The sequence below is a fragment of the Dasypus novemcinctus genome, chromosome 22 (genome assembly GCF_030445035.2).
Source record: "Dasypus novemcinctus isolate mDasNov1 chromosome 22, mDasNov1.1.hap2, whole genome shotgun sequence".
Classification (NCBI taxonomy): domain Eukaryota; kingdom Metazoa; phylum Chordata; class Mammalia; order Cingulata; family Dasypodidae; genus Dasypus; species Dasypus novemcinctus.
Genome location: NC_080694.1, coordinates 42,961,264 through 42,976,984, shown reverse-complemented (window position 1 = coordinate 42,976,984; position 15,721 = coordinate 42,961,264). Strand labels below are relative to the sequence as shown.

Here is a 15,721-nt window from a genome sequence, read left to right as displayed (position 1 = left end):
GTGTGTGGAGACCAGGCGGACGTTCCAAGAGGAGAAGAAGGAACTACGCCACACGAGGAGGGTCCGATTACAAAGACAGAAAAATTGGGGGCAAACAGGCATATTCTAGGAGGCTGTGAGGTAGACGCTTCTGAGGGCAATAGGGCGGGACATCCTCTAAGAAAGCCCTTCATTTCCGTGACGTACTACGGAAGGGGTGGGACCAACTTCCGGCCTGGGCGGGAGGGGCGCCTGGTGCTGTCAGCTGTTGTGTGCGTTTGGGTAGGCGTATATGTTGAGGTCCGGCTCTTGTGGGCCGCGAGGTAGTTGGGCCAGAGTTAGGTTTCCATTTTCGTACAGGAAGCAATGGAATGGGCGTCTGTCTTTCACATTTTCTCATAACAGAGCCGGGAGGGTTGGGATTTAGGGTTCGCGGTCACCATAGCGGGGCGGTGTCAGGCCGGGACCGCAGCGGTAGGCCCTGGGCTGTGCTGGACAGAACAGGTCACATAATCCCGCCCTTTCCCATGAGCCTGGTTCTCACATCTCAGGAATTACATTGGGTCTAGGGTTGCGGCACATCCTAGGGAGGAAGGGAGGAAGACAGCGGTCAAACCTGATGAGTGTTCCAGAAGGAAATCTCATGTTTATTCCGGTCTCACTACCGCTCTCCCTCCAGTCCCCTTTAGGTACAAAACATGTTAATATTGAATTTTTCATTTGAGGTTTTCATACGACGTAGATTTAGAAATTACAACTTTCGCACACATTTCCCAGTAGAAGAAATATTAAATCATGTAATTCTCATAAATTCCATGCTGGATCTACTTGACAAGAGGGAATTAGAAGCACCTATTGGTGTAAAATCTTCAACCCCCATTTGAACAGTCAGTTTAGCACTTAGACCCCCTTTGCTGCCCAAAACCTTTATCCCTGGTTTTCTGAATTGTCAGTGTGTATTAACTGGGATTTGTTTCAATTGATTCCGCTTTTGGTGTTGTAAAAATAATTTCACTTGGGATGGTTGGGTTGATTGTCATTGCAACGCAAGAAAAGTTTGTGTTCTAACAACTTTGGTAACTCCCCATCTCCAGTCACCACGCCCTAAAATGCTGATATCGCAGTAATTCTCAATCTCAGAAATCCCTGTGTTCAGATTCAGTGTTTTATAGTAATTCCTGTGCTCTATTATTGTTGCCAGATTTTCTCTAGGTTATTGGCTAATCTACAAAAAATGAATTTTAAGTGTAAGTCAGTTTACTTAGACCTGTAATTTATTAAGGAACTGAGAGAGGAGAAATGGGAAAAAATAACATGGGTTCCAGGTAGAGAGGAAAGGGGCTGAAAAGAGATTAAAAGGGCTGATTAAGAGACTACTAGTCCCTATTACAGATTACAGATCCCCAGGTTTATTTGTGTGCTGATCCAGGCAGGGGAAGAAAAGGTAAGAACAGGGACAATTTGGATTTCACGCTTTCTTTTTAAACCATTAATTAGTCTGCCCCTTTGCTAATGTTGGGGGAGGAATCCCAGTTGTTTCTTGTTTTGACTGATTACCCCATTCCTCATTTCCCCCAGGAGAGCCCAATGAGAAGGCCCCTTGAGAGTACCTGGGGCTTCTTGATTCTGGAGAAAATCTCCATCTGAATGGGGGTTCTTGCAAGGTTTTCCCAGCAACCATCTTGTGGGGTATCCACGGCCATGTGGGTTTTCTGCCAGGTTCCAGATTTGTCTCTTAATTCCTAATGTAGACTGCCTCATTATTTTCATTAGGTTACGCAAGTCACATATTATTTTACTTATTTAAATTCTCTTTATTGCTGCTTAACTGTTTCCACCAACCCATGCGCAGGAGTGAATTCATGGAGTTGGTGTCTCCTGGGCATGGGCCAAAGCAAGAAATGTCTTTATTTCATATTTTATCCTTTTTTTAAAAAAGTGCCTTTTGTATTTTACTCCACGGCATCTGTTCTTTTTAATGCAAAAATAATATTCTTTCATCTAAAAATCTAAAAAGAAAAACTTTGAATAAAGCTGATGTTTCAAAATCATGTGTTTTATATAATTTGTTGCTTCCAGAATGCTCCTGGTACCCTGCCTCATTCCCCCAGGGAAATCTGAACACTATTTGAGAAGTATAGTACTAATAATGTTTTTTAAAATATAGTTTCAACCTAATGCTCTAACGGTAATTATTATATTCAACATCTGTTACCAGAGTGTTATCCTTAAACCTGCTCAAATATTTGTCACGTTTCAGAGGAGAGGAATTTTATGGCTTGCAAAAGTCTTTTGTTCTAATCAGAAATCTTTGCAAATATAATTGGTTCTAGAATGAAAACCTGAGTGTAAGCAACATAAACACAAAAAGTGGTTTTACTTTTTTTTACTCTTAGAAATTAGTGAAAACAATAGAGCACAGAAGGACATCTAGTTCAGGTGTTCTTAATCTGGGAGGTTCCCTGAAATTACATGCAAAACTGTGTACATTTTGGGAGAAGAACATTAAATTTACATACAAAACTATACATTTTATTGACTCATAAAAGTTAAAATTCATCCAAACAACCTTTGGTTATAAATGTTGAAATACACACAGAAAACCAACTTTTTAAGATACAGCTAAGTAATGGGAGAATCAGGGCTGCTCCTACTTTCACATTTTTATTTTTTAAGTCTTGAACATTCTGTTTAACAGAAAAGAAAGAACCAGTGTTTCATTTCATTCATTCCCATGGTACTACTTGCCTCACTTGCTCACACCATGGTTTTTTCATTGGCTGAAGAAAAACAATACAAAATTATGTACCTGTTCAATTGGATTGGAACGGAGCATACTTTCTGTAAAACCTTGTTCTCTTTTCTTTCTAAACTCAGAATTTAAAAGGCCATTTAATCTCATCCTGGTGAAAACTGCAGTTGCCAAGAAACAAATTGTTCAGAGTTCATTAACACTGTAAGCACAACAGAGTTGTTTTGTTTTGTTCGTTTTCCTTTTAAATTATTGATTCAAAAGCTTTTTGCACTTGAGCCATGCATTGATTTATTCATTCACTGAACAAATATTTATTGAGTACCTGGCCTTGTTTGCTTTGCTAAGGAAAAAAAACGGTCAGTTTTTCTTTTTGGGTAAGGTGGTCAGGTGGCTATCCTGCGCTAAAGGCAGGAGAACAAAGGGAAAAACTCGGCCCTGCTGGAAATAAGAGCACCTATTATTCCTGCTCAATGACTTCTTTTCAACAGGACAGGTAGCAGATCTGCTAAGCTTTAGTACTACAGCATTTGCATATAGTTGTATGCTTCAGACTTGATTGCCTTTGCATTTTGAGCCAAGGGAACCAGTAATACCGTCCAGTTGTCTGCCCTGATATAAATTTGCTTCATGGGAATAATCCAAGTGAGGTATAAGAAACTTGCCTGTGGGGCTTTTAGAGAGAGAAACAGTATTTGTGAGGCGAGTGGATGTGGCTCAAGCAGTTGAGTGCCTGCCTTCCACATGGGAGGTCCCCGGTTTGATTCCTGGTGCCTCCGGAAAAAACAAAAAGAGAAGAAAAAACCAACTCAGGGAAGCCGATGTGGCTCAGTGGTTGAGCACCAGCTTCCCACGTAGGAGGTACCTCAAAAGAAAAAGAAAAGAAAGTGAACCCTTTGCCGGTGTGATCTACAGAGCCCCTGAAGGCGTCTTCAGCTATGAACCCTTGCTGATGGTCTGGGGCGCACCTCCTGCCATCTCTCTTCCTGGCTGGTTTCAGCATGCTGCCTTGGCCCCTCCAGTCCCAGCCTCCTCACCACCTTACTCTCAACCATCAACTTCTGCATTCCCTTCCAACTACAGGCTCATCTTTTACCCATCCACAGCCAAAATTCTGGTTTTCTTTTAAAAAAAATCAAGTTAGTCCAAAAATGAAAGAAGGAAAAAAAAAAGCCTGTATGTTACAAAGAGAGAATTCTTAAGTCCCTTAATTGCTACGTTTTACTCGATGTCTAAGCTGCTGTAGGATTTGGGAATGTTTAATGTCATATGAAACAACAGCGACTTAAACAAGCACTTTATTTCTTAAGTAAAAAGTCTGGAGATAGGCTGTCTAGTGCAGGTATGGGGGTTCTACGATCATGAGGGTCCTAGACCCATTCTCTCTTTTGCACCCAATGTCTTTGTGCGTGACTTCCTCCTGGATGGACTTGTCCTTTGGACTCCTCAGGGACCAAGACAGCTGCTAAGTTATTTAGGCTTCAGCCTTCTCAACTGTGTTCTTAGTACCAGGACTGGGAAACAAGGGTGGAGGACAAAAAATCCACTTTCTAGGATACAAACTCCCTTTGCCCAAAGAGCCTCTCCGAAGCCCCTTATAACAGTTCTATTTACATCTTATTTGTCAGACTTTGCCCACCTGGCCACATCTATAATAGCTGCTAAGTGGGGAACTGGGAAATGCAGTCTTTTAGCAGGGCCTATTACTGCACCCAAAGAAAAGAAATATTGGGTGGCAGCTAGCAATAGTGAAACTTACTTTAAAAGAAACTTAGGGAAATAGCCAAACTTTATATACCACTATTGAGACTCAAAAGTTATCCTCTTCAATCTCGACGCTTTGTATAGCACTGCTGCTTGAAGTGTGTAGGAGCTGGCTAGAAACACAGAAATCTCAGGCTCCACTCCAAATCTACGGCATCAGAATCTGCTTTTTAGCAACAGCCCAGGTAATTTGTGTGCGTATAAAAGTTTGAGACATACTGCTCTATGGTGCTTTAAAAAAAACATATATTTCTCTTTAAAATTTTTTCTGTACCCTCATTAACTTGAGTGTGTTTGTGACATACCACTCCTTCCACCCACCATGTTGGTTTTTCATTTGGTTGGGATAATGCTTTCAACCTGAAGGAGATTTTACAAAGCGCATTAGAACGTCAGAAAATATCTCAAGATGTTCGTTCCATTAGTTGTTCTTAGCAGATGAGCTGGGGGACGGGACATCAAATCGTGGCACTTATCCTAAGGCTTCAGTTATTAAAAAGTGAATTTCTTACTAATGGAGGGTGGGGTAGAGACGCAGGTGTCCGTCAGAACAGCCCAGCACACATTCCTCTCGCCCCCTGGGCTCTGGCTGGCCCCCTGGGGCCTGATGGGGAGGGTGCTGGCAGCTTGAGCAAGTAGCTAGTTCACACAAGTTCCCCCAGGTGACCCTGAGGCACCCCTGCCTCCACTCACAGGTTAACCCCATTGCCAAGAGAGTCCGGCAATTAACCACCTTGCAGGAATTGCCCCTAAACATAATCACTCTGTCTCAAAGGTGAAAAGTATTTGTCAGGGTTGAGAGTTCTTAGCAGACCAGCTGGAATTTTTGACCTGGCTGTCAACATTGTGGATCCCAGGTCTCATTTTGTTAAAGTTGCTGGGTAAATGGCTGCCCAGGAGAGCGGTGCAGGTTTTGACGTAGCTCAACAAAATGATTATTACTGGTACTGGCACAGGTGAGGTGTTGTTTTCTACTCCGCATGAAAACAACCATTAGTGTTCTACATCGTATATAATTTTTCACAGTTTACAAGAGATGGCTTTGAAAATACGTGTTCTTAAAGAGTTGAAGCTAAGATCATCCTAAACTGAGACTTTCCCTGGAAAGAAGGAGAGGGTCTCGGGGGTTGTGGATGAGCCTGTCGCGTTCCCTCTGATGTTAGGGTGAAGTTGGAGATCCAGCCGCGCCCGAGCTACCCCTGCTGTGACAACTGGTACGAGCAGCGGCCCAGCCACGGCTATTTGCTCTCCGGCCACAGCTATGACCGCGCAGCAGAGGGGAGTGGACAAAGCCTTCTGTCTGCACACGACACCCCTGGACGCCCAGTTGAGGTATCGGTTGTGTCTGAGATATCCTTTGTGGCCCTGAATGCTGTGTTTTAGGGTGTCCATTAGGAAAACTTTATTTCCATTTCCTCCCACAGGCAAATCCTGTCATCCAAATCCCCATCTCATTCAAATCCCCACAGCCTTGTTTTTTTGTTTTTGTTCCCTATTTTAATACCAGACAGCAAAGCTGATGGCCTAAGAGATTTTATCTCGCAAAACAGTTGTAATTTCTCACTCTCTCCCAAGAACGAAATAAAAGGCTGAGAAAGTCTTTTAAACAGGAAGTCACTTTTTGTTTTTTGCTGTAGCGGTGAAAAGTCACGGTGAAAGGATTTTTAAATATTTGGACTATTAAGGTAATGAATTTTTAACATGACACAGAAATGTAACAAAGCCTTCCCCACCTTGCCTCTTCCTGGATCCACAACTAGGAGAGAGCACACTTAAAGTAGAACTGTGTCCCCTGGAGTTTTCCCTTGTACTCTTGCTAAATCGGTATGCTTGGGCTTTGTTTGGTGAATTGGGGGCATTTGGGGGAAGAAGAGACTGTAGGTCCACACTGGTTTGATCCTTCTGTTTTATAGGTTGCAACAAGAGAGCTTTCTTTAAAATTTGTCACATTAGGGGTGCTGCAAATGCGTTTGTCCCTATTGACTGACATTTTAAAGGCTTCCAGTGCTTTAACAAACTTCCTCTTTTTAAAAAAAGATTTATTTTATTTATTTCCCACTGCCCCCCCCTCATTGTTTGCACTTACTGTGTCTTTAGGAGGCCCAGGAACTGAACCCCGGACCTCTGACATGGGAGGGAGGTGCCTAATCGTTTGAGCCTCCTCCATTCCCTGCATTGTTGTGACTCTCATTATGCTTTTTCTTGTGTCTCTTGTTGTGTCATCTTGCTGTCTTGCTCATTTTCTTTAGGAGTCACTGGGAACCTCTGCTCCCTGCTTAGTTGAGTGTTTATGTTTTTCTTCTTCTGTCTCTTGTACGTACTTTAAGCATTTGTCTGAAGATTTTTTGCTAAGAATAAATTTCTGGAATTGGAACTGCTGGATTAAAGGATGTAACATTTGAAATATGAAGCTGCTTTTGCCAAATTACTTGCATGAGCTTAGCTTTTCATCATTGTTGTGGGTTTGCTGGCTTCTCTGTGGTCTTCAGTGTATGAATAGCCAGTCTGATAGATGAGAAAGGCATCTGTCTGTATTGAGGGCAAATACCTTTAAAATTACTTATTGGCTATCTGTCCTGTGACTTTGTTTTTTTGTGTTTTTTTTTTAAAGATTTATTTATTTTTTATTCCCCCTCTCCCCCAGTTGTCTGTTCTCCTTGCGCGTGGGGCTCCCCTACACAGGGGACACCCCTGTGTGGCACGGTACTCCTTGCACGCATCAGCATTGCACGTGGGCCAGCTGCACACGGGTCAAGGAGACCCGGGGTTTGAACCGCGGACCTCCCATGTGGTAGACGGATGCCCTAACCACTGGGCTAAATCCACTTCCCTGTCCTGTGACTTTGCTGATGTCCTTCACCTATTTAATTTTTTCTGTTGGGTTGTGCTCCTTTTCCTTGACTGTATAAGATATTTATATATTAGGGAGATTAGCACATTGCTGGCAAAATGTTCCAGATTCTTTTCCTTAGTTTGTTTTCTAGATAAGCACAGTGACACCTTATGTGATGGTCTTTGCCTTAACACCAAAGTTGACTTTAACATCTAGATCCTTGGTTTTAAAAACTTACATTTGCTTGATCTCCCCTGACTCCAAACTTGCATTTTCAAATTTTTGAGTCTGTTCTAGCTGCTTAAATAAAATATCCAGTTGGGTTTCTTGTCTTTTATTTTCCTTCCTATTTTAAGCCAATTTGGGGTTTACTCTCATAACAGATGGGTTTGATATTACGGTAGTCCCTTTGTTATTGTTGTTTTCATCATTTGCTCTATTGCCTGAGGTTTTGTTTTTGATTTTTGCTTTTCTCCCTTCCTTTTTTTGGCTCTTATTTGGAGGACGGTGGATCTGTCTTCTACCGGTTACCTTCCTATCTTTAAATAGAGAGAGATGTTTGAGTATAGTATCAACTTCAGAAATGAATGTATTTGATTTCTTTCCACTCATAAAAAAAAATTCGAACCTTTTAACATCCTTTGACTCTACCTTCCATCCCTTTACTCCTCTCTTCTCCATTTTTGTTGGCACATTCTGGGATTTTTATCCCATTCTCTTATCAGATTATTACCATAACTTGAAGTTTTTCACTCAAAAATTATAAATACACTGGGTGTGTGGCTGTTGTTACCACCCGTGGGCCATGTGCATGCCAGGGTGGGCTTTGTTCCCGTTGGGAAAAGGCAGCAAAATTAAGCACGGGAGGCTCTGGGTGGGCCCCTGTTTCAGCCACACCCTCACTTTTGTCCTCCCTATAAAGTATGTCCACTACGGGATGCCATAGCTGTAGTCCCTTCTCCCCTCACTGTGGTACACTCTTGTCATGAGCTCTTATTCCCCCTCAAGTTAAGGGGTTAGGTCCCCTGTGGGCCCCTTTAATTTTTTTTATCCCCCCCTCTCCCTTGTGGCTTTTTTGCTTGCCTTCTGCTCTGTGTCCATTTACTGTGCACTTTTCTGTGTCTGTTTAATTTATCCCGGCCCCCCCCACCCCGCCTTGTGGCTTGCTGTTTGCTCTCTCTGTCCATTCGCTGTGCGCTCTTATATGTTTTTACTTGTATCCCTTTTTGTTGCGTCACCTTGCTGAGTCAGCTCTCCACAGCGTGTGGGTGAGCCTGCCTTCACAAGGAGACCCTGGGAAGTGAACCCAGGGCCTCCCGTATGGTAGATGGGAGCCCAACTGATTGAGCCACAGCCGCTTCCCGACCCCTGTAATTTTGACATTGTGACATTTAGGATTAGAGGAGGCAGGTGCCTTCAAAATGAGCCTCAGGTCTTCAGGGGCCATCAACAACTCTCCCAAACTACCTCTAGTAGGGAATACCATTTACAGATGTGCCCTCCTTTAAGGAGAGCCAGCAGCCTGCACTGACCAGCTGCAGCTCAGACCTGAGAGAATGCTCCATCTCAAGACAGTACCTGGTCCCTCACCCTGGTAATTTAGGATCCCCCTTTTTTCCCACAGCACACACATGTGAGGCCATGTGGCCACAGTATGATAGGCCAGGCCTCATGTAAGCATGTATTCTGGTTGACATAGCCATTTCTAAATAAAAGAAATACACGAGGGTGTGTCTAAATCTGCGGGAGCCATCGTATAATTTGTTTTCCAAATCAGGAAAACACAGGGTGAAGAGCAGGCATACTTCTGGACAGACTGAACAGGAGAGTGGATTTTTGGCTCTCAATGTAATTTTATTTAGATGAGAGGCTTAATTAAGTTCTCAGCCCTTCCTGAATGGGATGTTTTCTGGAGACAGCTGGACATCCTTAACCAAGATTCCCACCAGGTGTGAGGAGGAAGGCATCATTAAAAACTATGCTAACAAAGTCCTGGGTTCAATCCCTGGTGTATCCTAAAAAACAAAAATGAAAAACCAAACAAAAATAACTGTGCTATCCCAGTAGATCCTACAGGGTCTGGGTTCACCAACCAAGGTTTATGCCAGGAGTGCTTCTGGAATATTCTTCTCTCATCACGTAGGAATATGAACAATGGCTTTGCTTTTCCGTAGCTTCCACATTTCCTTAAGCATTTTCCTTCCTGATCCTTAACTGAGCCACAGGGTTGGGGGTGTGATTAGAAAGGCCCTGAGAAGAATGTGCCCCTGGAGTCTTTGCCAGTTTGTCATTTGGAAGGTGGAGCATTGGTTACCTAGTCGAGGGCCCGTGGAGGCTGGATGCCACCATCCCGGGGGTTGGATTTCTAGCCTGGCTCCCTAGGATGACAGTTTCCAGAAGCTGCAGGGGCCGGGGGCCTTGTCAGGCTGACTCCAGTCTTGTGACTTTTCTGTCAACTCAGTCCTCCCGTTTCATAACTGTAGTATTGTATCATTTAAAGATTTTTCTAATCAAAATTCATAATAAATTTGAAATAAAGGGAGTTTAGTGTTTTAGTCATCTTTTTTGAGAGCTAGGTTTTTTCCTAAGACAGCATTTGGTGATATTACACATTTACTGATAAACTTAATTTTTCTCAAGATACTGGTCTTTGTTTTAGGGAGTCACAGCTCTGCCTGAAAACCAAGACGAAGACCCGCTAGAAGGTAATGTAAACCTCGTGCTGCAGGAGTTGAAAACAAAACCTAACCTCATTCCTTAACTTGCTAGAAACCGAAAGACCCAACTGGAAAATTCCAATGTAGATCGCCTAAGCCATTCTCTTCTGCAATTTGTCCTAACTTTGGAATTTCCTTCTATGGGAACACTTAAGAAGAAGACAGGAAGTTGTTTTTAAAGTCCATTTCCTCCGGATTTGTAGACTTTGGAGTTAATTATGCTTTGAGTTTGTGTTTTATTGCAGAAAAGGACCAGGTAATTTCTATGGCCTTGAACTTGGTTTCCTAGCACCCTACGGAGTATTGGTTTCTTTTTAAAATATATATATTTTAATATGGGGGAACTGGGGATTGAAGCCAGGACCTCATACCTGGGAAGCAGGTTCTCAATCACTGGCCCCAATGAGAGTTGGCTTTTTTGTTTTAGTTTTTAGGAGGTACAGGGTGTTGAACGCAGGACCTCGTACATGGGAAGCAGGCATTCAACCTCTTGTGCTGCATCCACTCCTCAGGGCATTGGTTTCTGAGGGACCCGAGAGGCCCCTGCAGCCTCAGGCTGGCAGCGCTGCCTATAGGTCTTGATCTGTTTTGCCAAAAAAACACAAAGTTTGTCTGCAAGGAGGAGCAACCTCTTTCTGAAGGTGTCTTATCTGAGGAAGAGAAGAAAAAGTTAAAAAAAAAATTTTTTTTTAAAGTAATGGGAAAGAGAATAGAAAGGCAGAGACCACTGCCCGTTTCTTATCCCACAGCCGTGTCTGGTGTCTCTCCGCCTTCCTATTCGCAAACCCACCCACTGGTGGCGTTGGTGATTTTTATCAAGAAGGGAGCCTGTCGTCGGTCTCTGCCGCCCAGGGACTAACCCAGAGTCCATCAGGTTAGTAGGTGCTCTGTGTTTAATTGAAGAGAAATTGATGTTGAAACGAAATCTTTCAATGCTACTGGGCAGTTACTGAATAAAGGGTGCTTATTCCAGCTTTCAGGGGATTTCCTTCTGGTTAAAGTCTGAGCGTGGTCTTTCTTGCCTTCGTCAGTGATGCTGACATTCTCTAAAAAGAATGGAGGGAAACCTCTGATCAGAGTGTGCTCGCAGGATACCGACTGCCAGGAGGGGGGGCCCAAATTCTGCGTACCAGCTGGGTAATTCCATCGCAGAGCAAACCCGCACGATTGCCCAGTGCCTAGGTTTGCCCATCAGTAAAGTGAGGATGACGACAGTACCCACTTCATGGGAGGGGAAATCACTGAAGGGCTTTGAAGTGTTTTAACTGTGCCTGCCATGGGCTAACCATGCAAGGATTGCTAATCATGGACCTGGAGCAGCACTACCCAAGAAATGTCATGGGAACTACCAGTTCACCGCCTGGTAATTTAGAATTTTCTAGTAGCTGAATTCTCTATTTAAAAAAAGAGAAACAGGTGTCATTCTAATATTTTATTTAACTTAATAGATCTAAAATACTATAATTTCAACAGGTACCCAATATAGAAAAATTAAGGAGATATTTTTATTTTTTTAATACCAAGTCTTGGAAATCCAGTGTATATCTTACCTCACATGACATCTCAATCAGGAATAGCCACATTTCAAGGGTTCAATAGGCACATGTGGCCAGTGGCTTCTATGCATTGGATAACACAATCTCAAGGGCCCATAGGTTCAGGGAAAATGCAATTTGCTTGTCTTCTACAGGCTTCTTCTGCAGTGGTGGGCCATGTTACTGGAAGAGCCTAGAACATTTAGTCCGGGGCTTGCGGCTGACCACACTGTGCCTGTTTTCTAGCACACAGGTTACAACAGAGGAAGCCCATCAGCCTGGAGTCCTGGCCCCACCCCAACAGTCGATGGACCTTTGCCAAACAACGTCCTTTAACAGGAACTGGGGTGCGGCCGCAGGAAAGAAAATGTCAGCAAGCTTGGGGGCAGGGGCGGGAAAGAAACATCGAATTTTATAACCAGAGGCTCTCAATGATGGGTAGAGAAGGATAGGAGGCTCTAAAAAATTGCCTGCCAAGAAGAAATGCAGGTAGTAGCTTGTGAAAGTTACATGATGCTCTGTAGCTCTTTGGTCTAAAAGGATATAAGTAGATGGCATAAAATGCAAATGAAGAGCAAGAGCCCATGCCAAGAGTAGGAAGCAAATTAAGATCCCTAAGTAGCTAAGGCTTGTAAGAATTACAAAGGAAAACAGAAAAGGCTGTTTCAGTTCTGTTCAATTCAAGTGGGGGTGGGGAGGAAGGATTACATTTAAAAAGTCATTGACCTTGGAAACCTCTGGAAACCTGGCAGCTGTAGAATGAAAAATAGTGCTAATGCCTTCATGACGTCCTCTGCATCATAGAACCCCAAGTTTCAGAGAAGAAGACCAGGTCTTCCTCTGTTTGTGAATGAGGTGTTATAGAGCACTTACTCATTTCCATTGATTTGTTAATTAAGTAGATAAAGCAGCGTGTGTAACCTTTCATAGAGACCCTGATCCTGGCTCAGTGTTGCCTCAGCATCTGTACAGAGCTTGAGTTCATCCTTGACCTTCCTTCCTCCCCAAGTTGATTCCATCTCCAAGTGCTGTCCATTTCATCTCCAAAACATCTCTTGAATCTGTTTCCATCTTGGCCACCACCTCCGTCTGCCCTACCATCCAGAAGTTATGCTTGTTGAGTCCGGGAGTACTCCTATTATTTTTAGCTAAAATTTCTATTTTCAGGACCTATTGAAGGGAAACACAATTTAAAAAATTTAACTTCAATGTCTATAATACTTTCCTGTTAATGTTTTTTAAAAATCTCTAACTTTGAGCCATCTCCAATAAACTCTGGTTTTATTTTGTTTTGTTTTGGTATGTGTTGACTTCTGCAGATCCAAATCTTCACTTGAATGTCGAGGAATTAAACAAGGAGTTTATGGTGAAAAGTGAAGAACTCTATGATTCCCTCATGAATTGCCACTGGCAACCTCTGGATACAATTTACTCTAAAATCCCAGATGAGATTCCAAAGTGAAGCGAGGTGTTCATTAAACTGCCTAACTATCGTGCTGATTGTATTGTGGTTTGGTTTTATTTTTTGCAGGTTAAAAAAAAAAGTTCTCCTGGGAAAGTACTGGATTCTTTATGTAAATACAAACTTCCAGGGACTTAAATGCAATCGACATGACAGAAAGTCATGTAAATAAACTTCACCAGCACATCCATTCCTGGAAGTGGATTCTCTTAAATAGGTGCCGAAAGAGCTCCCATAGCTATCATAGTAGAAAAGCTGCACTGTAAGACATCTGAGAGGAGATTTATTAACATGAGATAAGCCTCACCCAAACTGATGGTAGCATTGCTGCCTGCCTCTGACAGGAAACTCTAATGGAGAGAAATGCTATCCTCAGGCAATGCAAGGTTTCATGCCCGTGTCTTGTATAGGAAATGAAGATTAGAACTAGATGTTTGATCTCAAGTCTCTATATCCTAACCCTCAGGCTCTCTGAAAAAACTGTCTTAATCAAAACATCCTGTCGACCTTCTAAGATAGAGCAATTGGGTCAGCATTAAAACCAGTTTTGAAACTTCAATGCCTATATTAACTCTGCCCCTTCCATAATTTTTATGGGGGTGGAGGTGGAAATCTGAAGTAAGCACTGTGTCCCGTTTCATTGCTATGCCATGGAAGGAATCCTAAATGAAAACCTCGGGACTGATCTGATTTGAAAGGCCCAAGGATTTGTTGCTCAGGAGAGTTGATCAGACTGTCGACCAAAGAAATTTGAGCTCTCTTCTGCTGCGAGGGTGTTTAACAGATGCTAATCCTTGCACTAAATAGGCTCAGAGTGGACTCTAATGTGGAGATTCAGGTGAGCTGGAGCCCCTGTAAAGGAGCTTTTTTTTTGTCCCATAGCACAGGGCAGGTACTGTTGACATTTTCAGCTGGATAGTTCTTTGTTGGGTGTGTGTGAGTGTGTGCGTGCTATTTTGTGCATTGTCCTGTCCCCACCAGATGTCAGTAGCACCCACTTCCCTGCTGTGACAACCAAAAATGTCTAGACATTGCCAAATTCCCCCAGGGAGCAGAAGTTCCCCTGGTTGAAAACCACTGGAATAGGCCAATGGTTCTCAAACCTCAGGGTACGTCAGAATCCCCTAGAAGGAATGTTAAAGCACTGATTCCTGGACGCCAGACCAGAGTTTGGTTCAGTAGGTCTGGTGTGGGACCTGACGATGTGCATTTCTGAAGGTTTCCCAGGTGATGCTGACGCTGCTGGCCCAGGTACCATGCTTTGAGAACCACTGGCCTAGGAAAATTGTCAACTGGTTCAGTTCAATTCTACTTGGAATGGAGAGGTTTCCCTTTCATGCTCCTCAACCCAACTTAAGTTGTTCAAAAGGACCCAAGCCCCCTGGCTGGAATTTCCCTTTCTAACCATTTTCCCTACCCAAAGAATAAAGGGGTGGGGATTTTTCCCCTTAGAGTTCTTATTGTAAACGATTGCATTAATAACCCAAATGAATCATACCCCCTAGTTAGCGATGTCCTTGTGAAGTCCCCTCACGTTGACTCTGAACTTGACAGGTGACTTGCTCCAGCCATTGGGCCATCCGCAAATGGAGGCAAGCAGAGGTTTAATAGGTACTTGCACAATGGGGCTTGCTATTGGGACACTTCCACTGTCATGTGAAGAAGCGCTCTTGAGGCTGAAGGATGGGAGTCATGGGGAGGGAACGGGTGGGGGGGTCCCCAGTCAACAGCACCAACTGGGAGCAAGGCCATCATGCAGCTGTCACATGACTGTCAACCATGAGCCATTCAGTCGAGGCCAGCAGAGCAACTCCTAGTTGATCCCAGCGCACATTTTTGATCCTCTCTAGCATACCTTACAAAAGATTTTCATTTCACTGTGATTTGGCAGTGAAATGAAAAGGGTACAGAAACAAATCAGCAGAGTAGAATTTGAATTTAGTGGGGCAAATATTTGTTGTTAGAGAAATGACTACAATTCCATGTCTTCTTGCATATTTGTTGTAAAGAAACAGGTTAGTTTCCCTCAAAATGGGAAATATAATTAAAATATATGTCTAAATGAGTCTAGAACAGGAGACCAGCTTTGAGGTCTCTATTGCAACTATTAAACTTTCCCCTTGTGATGCAAAAGTGGCCCTAGACAATAGGTTAATGAATCAGTTGGACTGTGTGCAATAAAATTTTATTTTCAAAAATAGGCAGCAGGTTGGGTTTGGCCCAGAGGCTGTAGTTTGCTAAACCCTGGTCTAAAAGGACTCCTTAAAAAGCTTTAAATAAAAACTGTAAATGGTAAGAAAGCCTGACCATAGTTAATGGACAAGGATTTGTATTTCTTAGTGATACAAAACATGATGGATCTTCCAGCCAAAGGTATTTTAGATTTTTAAAAAAATATGGTGCTGGGAAGTGGATGTGGCTCAAGCAATTGAGCTCCCACCTACCACACAGGAGGTCCCGGGTTCAGTTCCCCGTGCCTCCTAAAGAAGACAAGACAGTGAGCTGATGCAACGGGCAGGCACGGTGAGCTAACACAACAAGAGACACAAGGCAAAAACATAATGAGACACAACAAAGCAGGGAGTGGAGGTGGCTCAGGTGATTAGGTACCTCCCTCCCACATCAGAGGTCCGGGGTTCGATTGCTGGTGCCTCCTGTAAAGACAAGCAGACACAGCAA

At 43.2% G+C, this 15,721-nt stretch overlaps 1 protein-coding gene across 1 annotated transcript; it reads left to right on the top strand.

The window, feature by feature from the left end:
• Positions 1 to 5,380: 5,380 nt before the first annotated feature.
• Positions 5,381 to 13,071, top strand: C22H6orf52 (chromosome 22 C6orf52 homolog). The gene is made up of 4 exons (XM_004476961.3): positions 5,381 to 5,451; positions 5,659 to 5,827; positions 9,988 to 10,033; positions 12,900 to 13,071. Exons 1-4 carry the CDS (start codon positions 5,381 to 5,383, stop codon positions 13,040 to 13,042), a joined length of 429 nt encoding a protein of 142 aa, XP_004477018.1. The 3' UTR covers positions 13,043 to 13,071.
• Positions 13,072 to 15,721: the final 2,650 nt, after the last annotated feature.